At 41.1% G+C, this 17,699-nt stretch overlaps 1 protein-coding gene across 1 annotated transcript in view; it reads right to left on the reverse strand.

The window, feature by feature from the left end:
* Window positions 1-2,295: 2,295 nt before the first annotated feature.
* The window catches only part of LOC133659750 (phosphatidylinositol-3-phosphatase SAC1-B-like), a 37,721-nt gene continuing 22,317 nt past the window's right edge, over window positions 2,296-17,699 (reverse strand). Inside the window, 12 exon segments of the mRNA XM_062062433.1 lie at window positions 2,296-3,342; window positions 3,413-3,470; window positions 3,530-3,622; window positions 13,001-13,094; window positions 13,164-13,236; window positions 13,294-13,363; window positions 14,835-14,973; window positions 15,042-15,140; window positions 15,199-15,278; window positions 15,415-15,483; window positions 15,562-15,619; window positions 15,621-15,646. Coding sequence (XP_061918417.1) covers window positions 3,206-3,342; window positions 3,413-3,470; window positions 3,530-3,622; window positions 13,001-13,094; window positions 13,164-13,236; window positions 13,294-13,363; window positions 14,835-14,973; window positions 15,042-15,140; window positions 15,199-15,278; window positions 15,415-15,483; window positions 15,562-15,619; window positions 15,621-15,646 — 996 coding nt within the window. The 3' untranslated portion in view covers window positions 2,296-3,205.

Raw genomic sequence — 17,699 nt, forward strand, 5'->3', positions numbered from 1 at the left:
TGCTTTCGGTCTCCCCTAGAGGGGGAGGTTACCCACATATGAGGTCCTCTCCAAGGTTTCTCATAGTCATTCACATTGACGTCCCACTGGGGTGAGTTTTCCTCGCCCGTATGTGGGCTCTGTACCGAGGATGTCGTTGTGGCTTGTACAGCCCTTTGAGACACTTGTGATTTAGGGCTATATAAATAAACATTGATTGATTGATTGTTGTGTGCGCAGTTGTGCACTCTACTCTCTAAAAGCCCAGATGTTATGACGTCATTGGGCAGGCAAGCTGTTTATATTGTGGGAAAGCGGACGTGAGAACAGGCTGTCCCCACCCCAGGCCGCATTGAGCTGGAGGGGGCGTGGCCTCCAGCTCCGGCTGAATACCAAGAGTTTGTCGGGAGAAAATCTCTGTCGGGAGAGGCGCTGAATACCGGGATTCTCCCGCTAAAAACGGGAGGGTTGGCAAGTATGCTGTCACGGTCCACAAAAATTTCGGTTCGGTACCTACCTCGGTTTAGAGGTCACGATTCGGTTAATTTTCGGTACAGTAAAAAACAGTAAAAAAACAACAAAATATAAATGTTTTGGTTATTTACCAAATGTGTAAACAATGGCTTTATCCTTTTAACATTGCTTTAAAATAGCTGTGTGAGATCAAAAGTGAGCCACCACTAGGCTGATCAGTGCAACAGCAGGCAGTCATGAATGCTAAGCATAACAATTACATACATATACAGGACTGTCTCAGAACATTTGAATATTGTGATAAAGTCCTTTATTTTCTGTAATGCAATTAAAAAGACTAAAATGTCATACATTGTGGATTCATTACACATCAACTGAAATATTGCAAGCCTTTTTATTATTTTAATATTGCTGATTATGGCATACAGCTTAAGAAAACTCAAAAATCCCATCTCAAATAATTAGAATATTTCCTCAGACCAAGTAAAAAAATAAAGATTTATAACAGCAAAACAAAATGAAACATTTGAAAAAGTCAATGAATGCACTCAGTACTTGGTTGGGAATCCTTTTGCACGGATGACTGCACCAATGTGGCGTGGCATGGAGCCAATCAGCCTGTGGCATTGCTGAGGTGGCATGGAGCCAATCAGCCTGTGGCATTGCTCAGGTGTTATGGATGCCCAGGATGCTTCAATAGCGGCCTTTAGCTCTTTTGCAGTATTGGGTCTGGTGTCTTTCAGCTTCTTCTTCACAATACCCCACACATTCTCTATGGGGTTCAGGTCAGGGGAGTTAGCAGGCCAATGGAGGACAGTAATGCCATGGTCAGTACACCAGTCACTGCTGGTTTTGCCACTGCTGGAAAATGCAATCATCATCTCCATAGAGCTTTTCAACAGATAGAAGCATGTAGTGCTGTAAAATGTCTTGGTCCACAGCTGCATTGACTCTGGACTTGATGAAACACAGTGGACCAACACCAGCAGCTGACCCAAACCATTGCTGACTGGGGGAACTTCACACTGGATTTCAAGCAACTTGGATTTTGCTCCTCTCCAGCCTTCCTCCAGACTCGAGCGCCTTGACTTCCAAATGAAATACAAAACTTGCTTTGGTCTGAAAACAGGACTCTGGACCACTCTGCAACTGTCCAGTGCTTCTTTTCCATAGCCCAAGTCAGACGCTTCTTCCGTTGTCTTGAGTTCAGGAGTGGCTTGACCATGGGAATACGGCTACATGCTTCTATCTGTTGAAAAGCTCTATGGAGATGATGATTTTATTTTCCAGCATGATCTGGCACCTGCCCACAGTGGCAAAACCAGCAGTGACTGGTGTACTGACCATGGCATTACTGTCCTCCATTGGCCTGCCAGCTCCCCTGACCTGAACCCCATAGAGAATTTGTGCGGTATTGTGAAGAAGAAGCTGTACTGAGTGCATTCATTGACATTTTCAAATGTTGGATTTTGTTTTGCTGTTATAAATCTTTTTTTTTTTACTTGGTCTGAGGAAATATTCTAATTTTTTGAGATAGGATTTTTGAGTTTTCTTAAGCTGTATGCCACAATCAGCAATATTAAAATAATAAAAGGCTTGCAATATTTCAGTTGATGTGTAATGAATCCACAATGTATGACATTTTTGTTTTTTTAATTGCATTACAGAAAATATAGGACTTTATCACAATATTCTAATTTTCTGAGACGGTCCTGTATACACATACATATACACACATATATATATATACACATATATATGTGTGTATATGTATGTGTATATATACATACAGTTACTTTGCATGTGTCAAAAAGTTTGGACACCCCTGTCCCAACGGCGACAGGGGTGTCCAAGGTCTTGCCTGATCTTTGTCCCGCTGAACTTGACAAATAGGAAACAAAAAGTAGGAATGATGATAAAGGAGTCTGAATACATGCGTGGGGTGTGTATTTATACATGTAGAGGAATATATAGGACGTGTTCTGAAAAAGGGAAGGAAGTTTACATTCAGCATCTTGTAATTACACTTGAAGTGATGGAATGAGTACTCATTGAACACAACCTAATGATCAAACCCTTCAAAGTGTGTAGTCTTGTAGTACTTTGCAATCAAGCAATTTCAATAGTCATTACAACAAGGACTTCAAGGACTTCAGCTGACTGGAAGCTGAGTCATTTTCCCAACCTAACCCTAATACACATATATACACATATACATATATATATATACATGTATGTATATACAGTATATATATACATATATGCACGTATATACATATATATATATATATGTGTATATATATATATATATATATACACACACACACACACATGTGTATTTATAGGTATATATATATATATACACACACGTGTATATATATATATAAGTATATAAATACACACACACACAAATATATATATGAATATGTACATAAACCCCCAGAACTTGATGGTACATAAGAACAGTGTGGATAGCAGCCGCTGACCTCACCTTCCTCCACTCCAGCCTCTGGCGCTAGTACAGGCTCCTCTGGTGCTAGTACAGGCTCCTCTGGTGCTAGTACAGGCTCCTCTGGTGCTAGTACAGGCTCCTCTGGTGCTAGTACATGCTCCTCTGGTGCTAGTACAGGCTCCTCTGGTGCTAGTACAGGCTCCTCTGGTGCTAGTACAGGCTCCAGGCCTGATGATGATGATGATGCTGCTGGGGGTAAGGCGATGATGAGGTGGTGAGCTGCTTTCCACACACACACATTCAGTCCAGCTTCTCTTTCTGGACCAGCTTGGGCGCGTCCACAAAGTCCCGCCCGTTGAAGAGGATCAGGCCGCCGGTCACCACGCTGGCTGTCCCCCAGAACAAAACGTAAGCCAGAGTCTCGGTCCAGGTGTCGCCTGGCGAGGAGCAGCAGACCTTGGAGTAAATAAGAGACCGTGGGCCTGACGCTGGCGGAGGTGTTCTTACCGGCCATGAGCAAGCAGATGATGCACATGGAGAATGCCACCACCATGATGATCGGCAACTGCAACACAAAACATTTAGTTGGAGATGTTCAAGCCGTCCTTGGAGCGAGTCTCTCACCGTCAGAAACTTCCAGTCCTTGGGCTCTTGCAATGGTGTCATGGTATCGCCTTCATCCACAGCAAAGTTGCCCAGGAACAGGTCGATGGAGTCCTGTGGCAACACCAGACTAAACATCAATAGAGTTCTTCACATGAGGAAGTACACCTCTACACACTAGTCACTTCTTTACTTTTCACCTCTTCCAAATTGGGATGTATATCATTATGAGTTGATCAATATTCATCAGTACTCTTATTGGTACCATATGTAATGGGTGTCAATAAATATATTAAATACTGCCTTTTTGTTAGCATTGTTACTAGCACTGAAGGTTGTACACTAGCAACATCATGTCAAATCTCACAGCAGGGAAGTCTTTTATCAACACCTACTTTTTATGTCTTCAACAAGTCAGCTATGTTTAATAATGTAGTTATGTCAACATGTGGACCAAAGAACCACCTTTACATTTTATGTAGACCACCAGGAAGTCTTCAACAAGTCAGCTATGTTTAATAATGTAGTTATGTCAACATGTGGACCAAAGAACCACCTTTACATTTTATGTAGACCACCAGGAAGTCTTCAACAAGTCAACTATGTTTAATAATGTAGTTATGTCAACATGTGGACCAAAGAACCACCTTTACATTTTATGTAGACCACCAGGAAGTCTTCAACAAGTCAGCTATGTTTAATAATGTAGTTATGTCAACATGTGGACCAAAGAACCACCTTTACATTTTATGTAGACCACCAGGAAGTCTTCAACAAGTCAGCTATGTTTAATAATGTAGTTATGTCAACATGTGGACCAAAGAACCACCTTTACATTTTATGTAGACCACCAGGAAGTCTTCAACAAGTCAGCTATGTTTAATAATGTAGTTATGTCAACATGTGGACCAAAGAACCACCTTTACATTTTATGTAAACCACCAGGAAGTCTTCAACAAGTCAGCTATGTTTAATAATGTAGTTATGTCAACATGTGGACCAAAGAACCACCTTTGCATTTTATGTAGACCACCAGGAAGTCTTCAACAAGTCAGCTATGTTTAATAATGTAGTTATGTCAACATGTGGACCAAAGAACCACCTTTATATTTTATGTAGACCACCAGGAAGTCTTCAACAAGTCAACTATGTTTAATAATGTAGTTATGTCAACATGTGGACCAAAGAACCACCTTTATATTTTATGTAGACCACCAGGAAGTCTTCAACAAGTCAGCTATGTTTAATAATGTAGTTATGTCAACATGTGACCAAAGAACCACCTTTACATTTTATGTAGACCACCAGGAAGTCTTCAACAAGTCAGCTATGTTTAATAATGTAGTTATGTCAACATGTGGACCAAAGAACCACCTTTATATTTTATGTAGACCACCAGGAAGTCTTCAACAAGTCAGCTATGTTTAATAATGTAGTTATGTCAACATGTGGACCAAAGAACCACCTTTACATTTTATGTAGACCACCAGGAAGTCTTCAACAAGTCAGCTATGTTTAATAATGTAGTTATGTCAACATGTGGACCAAAGAACCACCTTTACATTTTATGTAGACCACCAGGAAGTCTTCAACAAGTCAGCTATGTTTAATAATGTAGTTATGTCAACATGTGGACCAAAGAACCACCTTTACATTTTATGTAGACCACCAGGAAGTCTTCAACAAGTCAGCTATGTTTAATAATGTAGTTATGTCAACATGTGGACCAAAGAACCACCTTTACATTTTATGTAGACCACCAGGAAGTCTTCAACAAGTCAGCTATGTTTAATAATGTAGTTATGTCAACATGTGGACCAAAGAACCACCTTTACATTTTATGTAGACCACCAGGAAGTCTTCAACAAGTCAGCTATGTTTAATAATGTAGTTATGTCAACATGTGGACCAAAGAACCACCTTTACATTTTATGTAGACCACCAGGAAGTCTTCAACAAGTCAGCTATGTTTAATAATGTAGTTATGTCAACATGTGGACCAAAGAACCACCTTTACATTTTATGTAGACCACCAGGAAGTCTTCAACAAGTCAACTATGTTTAATAATGTAGTTATGTCAACATGTGGACCAAAGAACCACCTTTATATTTTATGTAGACCACCAGGAAGTCTTCAACAAGTCAGCTATGTTTAATAATGTAGTTATGTCAACATGTGGACCAAAGAACCACCTTTATATTTTATGTAGACCACCAGGAAGTCTTCAACAAGTCAGCTATGTTTAATAATGTAGTTATGTCAACATGTGGACCAAAGAACCACCTTTATATTTTATGTAGACCACCAGGAAGTCTTCAACAAGTCAACTATGTTTAATAATGTAGTTATGTCAACATGTGGACCAAAGAACCACCTTTATATTTTATGTAGACCACCAGGAAGTCTTCAACAAGTCAACTATGTTTAATAATGTAGTTATGTCAACATGTGGACCAAAGAACCACCTTTATATTTTATGTAGACCACCAGGAAGTCTTCAACAAGTCAACTATGTTTAATAATGTAGTTATGTCAACATGTGGACCAAAGAACCACCTTTATATTTTATGTAGACCACCAGGAAGTCTTCAACAAGTCAACTATGTTTAATAATGTAGTTATGTCAACATGTGGACCAAAGAACCACCTTTATATTTTATGTAGACCACCAGGAAGTCTTCAACAAGTCAGCTATGTTTAATAATGTAGTTATGTCAACACGTGGACCAAAGAACCACCTTTACATTTTATGTAGACCACCAGGAAGTCTTCAACAAGTCAGCTATGTTTAATAATGTAGTTATGTCAACATGTGGACCAAAGAACCACCTTTATATTTTATGTAGACCACCAGGAAGTCTTCAACAAGTCAGCTATGTTTAATAATGTAGTTATGTCAACATGTGGACCAAAGAACCACCTTTATATTTTATGTAGACCACCAGGAAGTCTTCAACAAGTCAACTATGTTTAATAATGTAGTTATGTCAACATGTGGACCAAAGAACCACCTTTATATTTTATGTAGACCACCAGGAAGTCTTCAACAAGTCAACTATGTTTAATAATGTAGTTATGTCAACATGTGGACCAAAGAACCACCTTTATATTTTATGTAGACCACCAGGAAGTCTTCAACAAGTCAACTATGTTTAATAATGTAGTTATGTCAACATGTGGACCAAAGAACCACCTTTATATTTTATGTAGACCACCAGGAAGTCTTCAACAAGTCAACTATGTTTAATAATGCAGTTATGTCAACATGTGGACCAAAGAACCACCTTTACATTTTATGTAGACCACCAGGAAGTCTTCAACAAGTCAGCTATGTTTAATAATGTAGTTATGTCAACATGTGGACCAAAGAACCACCTTTACATTTTATGTAGACCACCAGGAAGTCTTCAACAAGTCAACTATGTTTAATAATGCAGTTATGTCAACATGTGGACCAAAGAACCACCTTTACATTTTATGTAGACCACCAGGAAGTCTTCAACAAGTCAACTATGTTTAATAATGTAGTTATGTCAACATGTGGACCAAAGAACCACCTTTACATTCTATGTAGACCACCAGGAAGTCTTCAACAAGTCAGCTATGTTTAATGATGTAGTTATGTCAACATGTGGACCAAAGAACCACCTTTACATTTTATGTAGACCACCAGGAAGTCTTCAACAAGTCAACTATGTTTAATAATGTAGTTATGTCAACATGTGGACCAAAGAACCACCTTTATATTTTATGTAGACCACCAGGAAGTCTTCAACAAGTCAACTATGTTTAATAATGCAGTTATGTCAACATGTGGACCAAAGAACCACCTTTATATTTTATGTAGACCACCAGGAAGTCTTCAACAAGTCAACTATGTTTAATAATGCAGTTATGTCAACATGTGGACCAAAGAACCACCTTTATATTTTATGTAGACCACCAGGAAGTCTTCAACAAGTCAGCTATGTTTAATAATGTAGTTATGTCAACATGTGGACCAAAGAACCACCTTTACATTTTATGTAGACCACCAGGAAGTCTTCAACAAGTCAGCTATGTTTAATAATGTAGTTATGTCAACATGTGGACCAAAGAACCACCTTTATATTTTATGTAGACCACCAGGAAGTCTTCAACAAGTCAGCTATGTTTAATAATGTAGTTATGTCAACATGTGGACCAAAGAACCACCTTTACATTTTATGTAGACCACCAGGAAGTCTTCAACAAGTCAGCTATGTTTAATAATGTAGTTATGTCAACATGTGGACCAAAGAACCACCTTTACATTTTATGTAGACCACCAGGAAGTTTTCAACAAGTCAGCTATGTTTAATAATGTAGTTATGTCAACATGTGGACCAAAGAACCACCTTTACATTTTATGTAGACCACCAGGAAGTCTTCAACAAGTCAGCTATGTTTAATAATGTAGTTATGTCAACATGTGGACCAAAGAACCACCTTTACATTTTATGTAGACCACCAGGAAGTCTTCAACAAGTCAGCTATGTTTAATAATGTAGTTATGTCAACATGTGGACCAAAGAACCACCTTTACATTTTATGTAGACCACCAGGAAGTCTTCAACAAGTCAGCTATGTTTAATAATGTAGTTATGTCAACATGTGGACCAAAGAACCACCTTTACATTTTATGTAGACCACCAGGAAGTCTTCAACAAGTCAGCTATGTTTAATAATGTAGTTATGTCAACATGTGGACCAAAGAACCACCTTTATATTTTATGTAGACCACCAGGAAGTCTTCAACAAGTCAGCTATGTTTAATAATGTAGTTATGTCAACACGTGGACCAAAGAACCACCTTTACATTTTATGTAGACCACCAGGAAGTCTTCAACAAGTCAGCTATGTTTAATAATGTAGTTATGTCAACATGTGGACCAAAGAACCACCTTTATATTTTATGTAGACCACCAGGAAGTCTTCAACAAGTCAGCTATGTTTAATAATGTAGTTATGTCAACATGTGGACCAAAGAACCACCTTTATATTTTATGTAGACCACCAGGAAGTCTTCAACAAGTCAACTATGTTTAATAATGTAGTTATGTCAACATGTGGACCAAAGAACCACCTTTATATTTTATGTAGACCACCAGGAAGTCTTCAACAAGTCAACTATGTTTAATAATGTAGTTATGTCAACATGTGGACCAAAGAACCACCTTTACATTTTATGTAGACCACCAGGAAGTCTTCAACAAGTCAGCTATGTTTAATAATGTAGTTATGTCAACATGTGGACCAAAGAACCACCTTTACATTTTATGTAGACCACCAGGAAGTCTTCAACAAGTCAGCTATGTTTAATGATGTAGTTATGTCAACATGTGGACCAAAGAACCACCTTTACATTTTATGTAGACCACCAGGAAGTCTTCAACAAGTCAACTATGTTTAATAATGTAGTTATGTCAACATGTGGACCAAAGAACCACCTTTACATTTTATGTAGACCACCAGGAAGTCTTCAACAAGTCAACTATGTTTAATAATGTAGTTATGTCAACATGTGGACCAAAGAACCACCTTTATATTTTATGTAGACCACCAGGAAGTCTTCAACAAGTCAGCTATGTTTAATAATGTAGTTATGTCAACATGTGGACCAAAGAACCACCTTTACATTTTATGTAGACCACCAGGAAGTTTTCAACAAGTCAGCTATGTTTAATAATGTAGTTATGTCAACATGTGGACCAAAGAACCACCTTTACATTTTATGTAGACCACCAGGAAGTCTTCAACAAGTCAGCTATGTTTAATAATGTAGTTATGTCAACATGTGGACCAAAGAACCACCTTTACATTTTATGTAGACCACCAGGAAGTCTTCAACAAGTCAGCTATGTTTAATAATGTAGTTATGTCAACATGTGGACCAAAGAACCACCTTTACATTTTATGTAGACCACCAGGAAGTCTTCAACAAGTCAGCTATGTTTAATAATGTAGTTATGTCAACATGTGGACCAAAGAACCACCTTTACATTTTATGTAGACCACCAGGAAGTCTTCAACAAGTCAGCTATGTTTAATAATGTAGTTATGTCAACATGTGGACCAAAGAACCACCTTTATATTTTATGTAGACCACCAGGAAGTCTTCAACAAGTCAGCTATGTTTAATAATGTAGTTATGTCAACACGTGGACCAAAGAACCACCTTTACATTTTATGTAGACCACCAGGAAGTCTTCAACAAGTCAGCTATGTTTAATAATGTAGTTATGTCAACATGTGGACCAAAGAACCACCTTTATATTTTATGTAGACCACCAGGAAGTCTTCAACAAGTCAGCTATGTTTAATAATGTAGTTATGTCAACATGTGGACCAAAGAACCACCTTTATATTTTATGTAGACCACCAGGAAGTCTTCAACAAGTCAACTATGTTTAATAATGTAGTTATGTCAACATGTGGACCAAAGAACCACCTTTATATTTTATGTAGACCACCAGGAAGTCTTCAACAAGTCAACTATGTTTAATAATGTAGTTATGTCAACATGTGGACCAAAGAACCACCTTTACATTTTATGTAGACCACCAGGAAGTCTTCAACAAGTCAGCTATGTTTAATAATGTAGTTATGTCAACATGTGGACCAAAGAACCACCTTTACATTTTATGTAGACCACCAGGAAGTCTTCAACAAGTCAGCTATGTTTAATGATGTAGTTATGTCAACATGTGGACCAAAGAACCACCTTTACATTTTATGTAGACCACCAGGAAGTCTTCAACAAGTCAACTATGTTTAATAATGTAGTTATGTCAACATGTGGACCAAAGAACCACCTTTACATTTTATGTAGACCACCAGGAAGTCTTCAACAAGTCAACTATGTTTAATAATGTAGTTATGTCAACATGTGGACCAAAGAACCACCTTTATATTTTATGTAGACCACCAGGAAGTCTTCAACAAGTCAGCTATGTTTAATAATGTAGTTATGTCAACATGTGGACCAAAGAACCACCTTTACATTTTATGTAGACCACCAGGAAGTCTTCAACAAGTCAACTATGTTTAATAATGTAGTTATGTCAACATGTGGACCAAAGAACCACCTTTACATTTTATGTAGACCACCAGGAAGTCTTCAACAAGTCAACTATGTTTAATAATGCAGTTATGTCAACATGTGGACCAAAGAACCACCTTTATATTTTATGTAGACCACCAGGAAGTCTTCAACAAGTCAATTATGTTTAATAATGCAGTTATGTCAACATGTGGACCAAAGAACCACCTTTACATTTTATGTAGACCACCAGGAAGTCTACAAGTCAGCTATGTTTAATAATATACAAACCTCGTTTCCATATGAGTTGGGAAATGGTGTTAGATGTAAATATAAACGGAATACAATGATTTGCAAATCATTTTCAAGCCATATTCAGTTGAATATGCTACAAAGACAACATATTTCATGTTCAAACTCATAAACTTTATTTTTTTTTGCAAATAATAATTAAGTTAGAATTTCATGGCTGCAACACGTGCCAAAGTAGTTGGGAAAGGGCATGTTCACCACTGTGTTACATGGCCTTTCCTTTTAACAACACTCAATAAATGATTGGGAACTGAGGAAACTAATTGTTGAAGCTTTGAAAGTGGAATTCTTTCCCATTCTTGTTTTATGTACAGCTTCAGTGGTTCAACAGTCCGGGGTCTCCGCTGTCCTATTTTAGGCTTCATAATGCGCCACACATTTTCCATGGGAGACAGGTCTGGACTGCAGGCGGGCCACGAAAGTACCCGCATTCTTTTTTTACGAAGCTACGCTGTTGTATCACGTGCTGAATGTGGCTTGGCATTGTCTTGCTGAAATAAGCAGGGGCGTCCATGATAACATTGTTTGGATGGCAACATATGTTGCTCCAAAAGCTGTATGTACCTTTCAGCATTAATGGTGCCTTCACAGATGTGTAAGTTACCCATGTCTTGGCCACTAATACACCCCCATACCATCACACATGCTGCCTTTTACACTTTGACCCTAGAACATGTCTTGACCACTAATACACCCCCATACCATCACACATGCTGCCTTTTACACTTTCACCCTAGAACATGTCTTGACCACTAATACACCCCCATACCATCACACATGCTGCCTTTTACACTTTCACCCTAGAACATGTCTTGACCACTAATACACCCCCATACCATCACACATGCTGCCTTTTACACTTTCACCCTAGAACATGTCTTGACCACTAATACACCCCCATACCATCACACATGCTGCCTTTTACACTTTCACCCTAGAACATGTCTTGACCACTAATACACCCCCATACCATCACACATGCTGCCTTTTGAACTTTGCGTGGATAACAGTCTGGATGGTTCGCTTCCTCTTTGGTCCGGAGGACACGATGTCGAATATTTCCAAAAACAATTTGAAATGTGGACTCGTCAGACCACAGAACACTTTTCCACTTTGCATGAGTCCATCTTAGATGATCTCGGGCCCAGAGAAGCCGGCGGCGTTTCTGGGTGTTGTTGATAAATGGCTTTGGCTTTGCATAGTAGAGCTTTAACTTGCACTTACAGATGTAGCGACCAACTGTAGTTACTGACAGTGGTTTTCTGAAGTGTTCCTGAGCCCATGTGGTGATATCCTTTACACACTGATGTCGCTTTTTGATACAGTGTCGAAGGTGACGCTCATTCAATGTTGGTTTCCGGCCATGCTGCTTACGTGCAGTGATTTCTCCAGATTCTCTCAACCTTTTGATGATATTATGGAGCGTAGATGTTGAAATCCCTAAATTTCTTGCAATTGCACTTTGAGAAAGGTTGTTCTTAAACTGTTCGACAATTTGCTCACGCAGTTGTGGACAAAGTGGTGTACCTCGCCCCATCCTTTCTTGTGAAAGACTGAGCATTTCATGGAATCTACTTTTATACCCAATCATGGCACCCACCTGTTCCCAATTAGCCTGCACACCTGTGGGATGTTCCAAATAAGTGTTTGATGAGCATTCCTCAACTTTATCAGTATTTATTGCCACCTTTCCCAACTTCTTTGTCACATGTTGCTGCCATCAAATTATAAAGTTAATGATTATTTGCAAAAAAAAGGAAAAGTTTATCAGTTTGAACATCAAAAATGTTGTCATATTCAACTGAATATGGCTTGAAAAGGATTTGCAAATCATTGTATTCCTTTTATATTTACATCTAACACCATTTCCCAACTCATATGGAAACGGGGTTTGTACTAATAAAAGTTTCAATCAATCAATGTGATGTCATCAATGTGATGTCATCACTGTGCTGGCGAATGCTCTGCATGTTTGTTGCGCCGCCCTCGCATCATCAACTTTTGATGCAAGTTCAACTTTCAGTTTCACTTTATCGCCGTTGTCGGCCATATTGGCACGGTCGCTGAAGTGTCTTGGCCAAGAACACAAGAGCAGGGACTGAGCAAAAAGTGGACCTACCTGTCGAAAGCCATCGGAGAAGTTGTTCTTGTAATACCGGATCATGGAGTTCCAGCCGTCCATCAGCAGCCCCCACTGAGTCCTCTTGCCGGTCCTAAAAGATGGAGGAGCCACACTGTGACTGCAAGTTCCCCGCCAGCGTCGTTCTCGCACAATCAGTCACCTGGTGAAGTCGGTCTTCAAGGCCCCGGTGCCCGCATATTGTTTGGCGCAAGCATCTGCGTTGTCTGCCCAAGCTGCAGGCAAACACCCAGGCAGTCAGGAGGAAGCGGGGAAGCAGAAGAAACACTCACCATTCTTGTACATCTTCTCAAAATCTGCTTGGTCCTCCAAGTGCTGGTTGGCGTGGAGGATGCCCATTCTCTGTGAGGGCACAGCACAGTCAGACTGGCACAACCTTCTGGTGATCCCCTCAATGACTGCTCACAAGCCACTCGCAATACTTCAGGGCGCCATGTTTGCTACCAACTTTCAGCTGATGTTACGTGTTTGCGGCGCGTCCTCGTTACTTTTTCCAGGTGTAAAAATGCTGTGTTGTGCCGTGTGAGGCTGCTGCACCCACCAGAATCACCCTTTTACATCACTTTGCCACCAGCCGGAAACAAGAATGCAAGTGAAGCCACGACAGCGTCTTGTGCAGCTCAACACAACACAAGGTCAGCCTCTTGGTCAGGAGACAACACAAGTTAATACTAGGGATGTCCGATAATGGCCTTTTTGCCGATATCACGATATTGTCCAACTCTTAATTATCGATACCAATATCAACCGATACCGATATATAACGTCGTGGAATGAACACATTATTATGCCTAATGTTGTTGTGATGCCCCGCTGGATGCATTAAACAATGTAACAAGGTTTTCCAAAATAAATCAACTCAAGTTATGGAAAAAAGTGCCAAGATGGCACTGCCATATTTATTATTGAAGTCACAAAGTGCATTCTTATTTTTAACATGCCTCAAAACAGCAGCTTGGAATGTGGGACATGCTCTCCCTGACATAATCCTGATACCCACTACAACTATGGGAAACTATGTACTTTCACTTTCACAAAGTGCAGTTTTTTTTTTTAAACATGCCTCAAAACAACAGCAACAAAAACAATGGAGGCACACAGCTTCAGTCCAGAGTGTACTAGAAACTGGCCTCAATCTGCCCTGTTCTTAACCTATTCGTATGAGTAACAAAAATGTGCAAAAAAAACCCAAGAAAGGCACTAAAATAAAAAACTGCTTCAGTCTAGACTAGTAGATAACACAGCCATCTTTTAAAGTGCATGAACATGAATACAACTGCTTCAGTCTAGACTAGTAGATAACACAGCCATCCTTTAAAGTGCATGAACATGAATAAAACTGCTTCAGTCTAGACTAGTAGATAACACAGCCATCCTTTAAAGTGCATGAACATGAATAAAACTGCTTCAGTCTAGACTAGTAGATAACACAGCCATCCTTTAAAGTGCATGAACATTAAACAAACTGCTTCAGTCTAGCCTAGTAGATAACACAAAAAAAGGTGAGGTGTTCTGTATGTTTCTGGACTATTAGAAGCTCCTCCAGGGCCGTGTAGACCATGGAAGCGGCACTAACCGCAAGGATCTTGGACAGACATGTGCAGCTCTATATTTAGCAGCACATTCAAACATTCCTATTACTAGAAAAAGAAAAGGTAAACGAGCAAAAGTGGAGTCTAATGACACAAAGCTGCCACAGAGGCAGTTTCTTTCTTGAACACTGGCATTGCTGAAAAAGTAATCCTGAATCCAAATCAATGTTATGAACGATTCCATTCTGACCTCTGTGGGGTAAGATGACATGTTGTCTTACCCGGAGCTGTGACTGTAGCGAGCGTCTGGCCAGCAAACTCTGGATGACATTGGTACGGTCCAGACAGTCCATGCAGTTGCTCCGGAATGCCCCCTCCTGGTTCAACAGTACCTTCCCGTCTGAATCCACCAGGAAATACCTGCGCCCAGGTGCACGGTTACGACTGGTGCTGACCATGCAATAGAAGGAGCACCAGAACCGACTGACCCAAATTCCTCTTGGAGCTCAGCAACCATGTCCAACAAGAGCTGGAGGCGATGCCACCTCATCCGACTGCACTCCCTGTGGAAGTCAAATGCCACGTACCTGCGGAGCAGAGGTGAGTCGCCAGGACAATGCAGTCAAAGGTCATGTGCCATCTTACTTGATGGTGCCGTTTCCAAGGCTGGCCACCATCTTTTCAAAGGCCTGCTCCAGTGGCTTTTCTGAGCCCTTCTGGTTGATCTGGGGGGAAGAAGACTTCACTTAGATGAAGACAATATCAACAACCTTCTTCCTTCATCAGTTCTCCTTCTTTCACTTGGATGGAGTCTTCAGTCGGGTCACATTTGTTTGGAAGTTAGACATGAGATCATCTTACCAGGTTCAAGATGACTTGTTTGCCGTAAAGAAGAATCTGGGAGTCAAAGTGTCTCTGGAATCCATCCAGCTGGAGCAGGACCAGAGCAAGGGAAAAGCCCATGAGCAAAGGAAAGGTCAAGCAAAAGAAGAGAGTTGACTCATTTACATGGTTGACGGTTTTGCTGATCTGTGGTCTCGGCTTGTACTTGAGGTTAGGCCTTTGACCAGTAGAAGGGGATCGAGCCTCTGGTCTAAGAAGGAAATAAAAGACCAATCATGTAAAAATAATATCCTCCTGTACATCCCACCAACTGCCAGCTTAAGCATCCATTTCAAATATTATTGAAGCTTCCAGGGTTATGATCAATAATGACACTTTTAAAGGGCTCGCCAGTTTACTTGGTCTCAAACCAAGGAGGAACTGGGAAGGAGCTTGCTTCCAGTGCCAGCTGCTGGGTCACACAGCCTCAGTTAGTTGTGTATGTAAAACTACAGTTAGCAAACATGCTATCCTCCATGACTGGAACTGGGAGTCGCTCCTGAGGCTGAAGGTACGGTGCAACCTTTCAGAACCCTCCTTATTACTGGCTATCCTCCATGACCGGAAGCGGGAGTTGCTGCTAAGGCTGAAGGTACGGTGCAACCTTTCAGAACCGTACTTATTACTGGCTATCCTCCATGACCGGAACCGTGGGTCTCTATTGAGGCTGAAGGTACGGTGCAACCTTTCAGAACCGTACTTATTACTGGCTATCCTCCATGACCGGAACCGAGAGTCTCTATTGAGGCTGAAGGTACAGTGCCACCTTTCAGAACAATACTTATTACTGGCTATCCTCCATGACCGGAACCGGGAGTTGCTACTGAGGCTGAAGGTACAATACAACCTTTCAGAACAGTACTCATTACTGGCTATCTTCCATGACCGGAACCGGGAGTTGCTACTGAGGCTGAAAGGTACACTACAACCTTTCAGAACTGTACTCATTACTGGCTATCTTCCATGACCGGAACCGGGAGTTGCTACTGAGGCTGAAGGTACACTACAACCTTTCAGAACAGTACTTATTACTGGCTATCTTCCATGATCGGAACCGGGAGTATCTACTGAGGCTGAGGGTATACTGCAACCTTTCAGAACCGTATTTATTACTGGCTATCCTCCATGATCGGAACCGGGAGTTGCTACTGAGGCTGAAGGTATACTGCAACCTTTCAGAACAGTACTCATTACTGGCTATCTTCCATGACCGGAACCGGGAGTTGCTACTGAGGCTGAAGGTACACTACAACCTTTCAGAACTGTACTCATTACTGGCTATCTTCCATGACCGGAACCGGGAGTTGCTACTGAGGCTGAAGGTACACTACAACCTTTCAGAACTGTACTCATTACTGGCTATCTTCCATGACCGGAACCGGGAGTTGCTACTGAGGCTGAAGGTACACTACAACCTTTCAGAACTGTACTCATTACTGGCTATCTTCCATGACCGGAACCGGGAGTTGCTACTGAGGCTGAAGGTACACTACAACCTTTCAGAACTGTACTCATTACTGGCTATCTTCCATGACCGGAACCGGGAGTTGCTACTGAGGCTGAAGGTACACTACAACCTTTCAGAACTGTAAAACATTACTCCTTTACTGCAGTGCTGTCCTTGGAATTCTGCGTGCTGCTGGCCTATGCAGGCGAGTCGGGGTGGCACCAACAGTCCCTGAGATGGATGAAGTCTTTGCCTGGGTGGCATATGTGTGGGCACGGTAGTCGTTGGGGGGGCTTTAAGGTGGAGAGGAGGCTTGCTCACAGGTTTTGTGCGGGCCTAGATTGTGGAGTGTGTGCATTCTGGCGGGACGGGCGGAGGGTGTCTGCGTGGTGTCGGGCGCATGGGGGCCTACACCCCATGTCCTTGTCATGTCGCCATAAGGCCGGGTCCTGCCGATGGTTGGCCTGGGGAGGGGGTGGCCAGTCCTGGGCGGGGAAGGGGCTTGTTTTCCAAACTCTCGGTGGATGTTTGGCTTTTATGGCCGTGAGCTTGGCCATCTCAGTGGGGAATGGGTGCTGGGCTTCTACCTGATGACATGGGTATAGTCTTGACGCCCTGGATGTGTCGTGCTGGGTGTGGCCCGTGGTAAGTGAGGTGTGGCTTTCCATGCAATAAGTGGGGCAGGATGTGTTTTCTTCTTTCTCGCCCTCCTGCTCAAAACCATCCAACATTCAATCAGGTCAATATAAACACATCCAAAATCAAATGTTATTGTCAAACTATTTCAGTGAACTGAATGTTGTCTGTCATTCACAAT

Source organism: Entelurus aequoreus, linkage group LG11 (genome assembly GCF_033978785.1).
Source record: "Entelurus aequoreus isolate RoL-2023_Sb linkage group LG11, RoL_Eaeq_v1.1, whole genome shotgun sequence".
NCBI lineage: Eukaryota > Metazoa > Chordata > Actinopteri > Syngnathiformes > Syngnathidae > Entelurus > Entelurus aequoreus.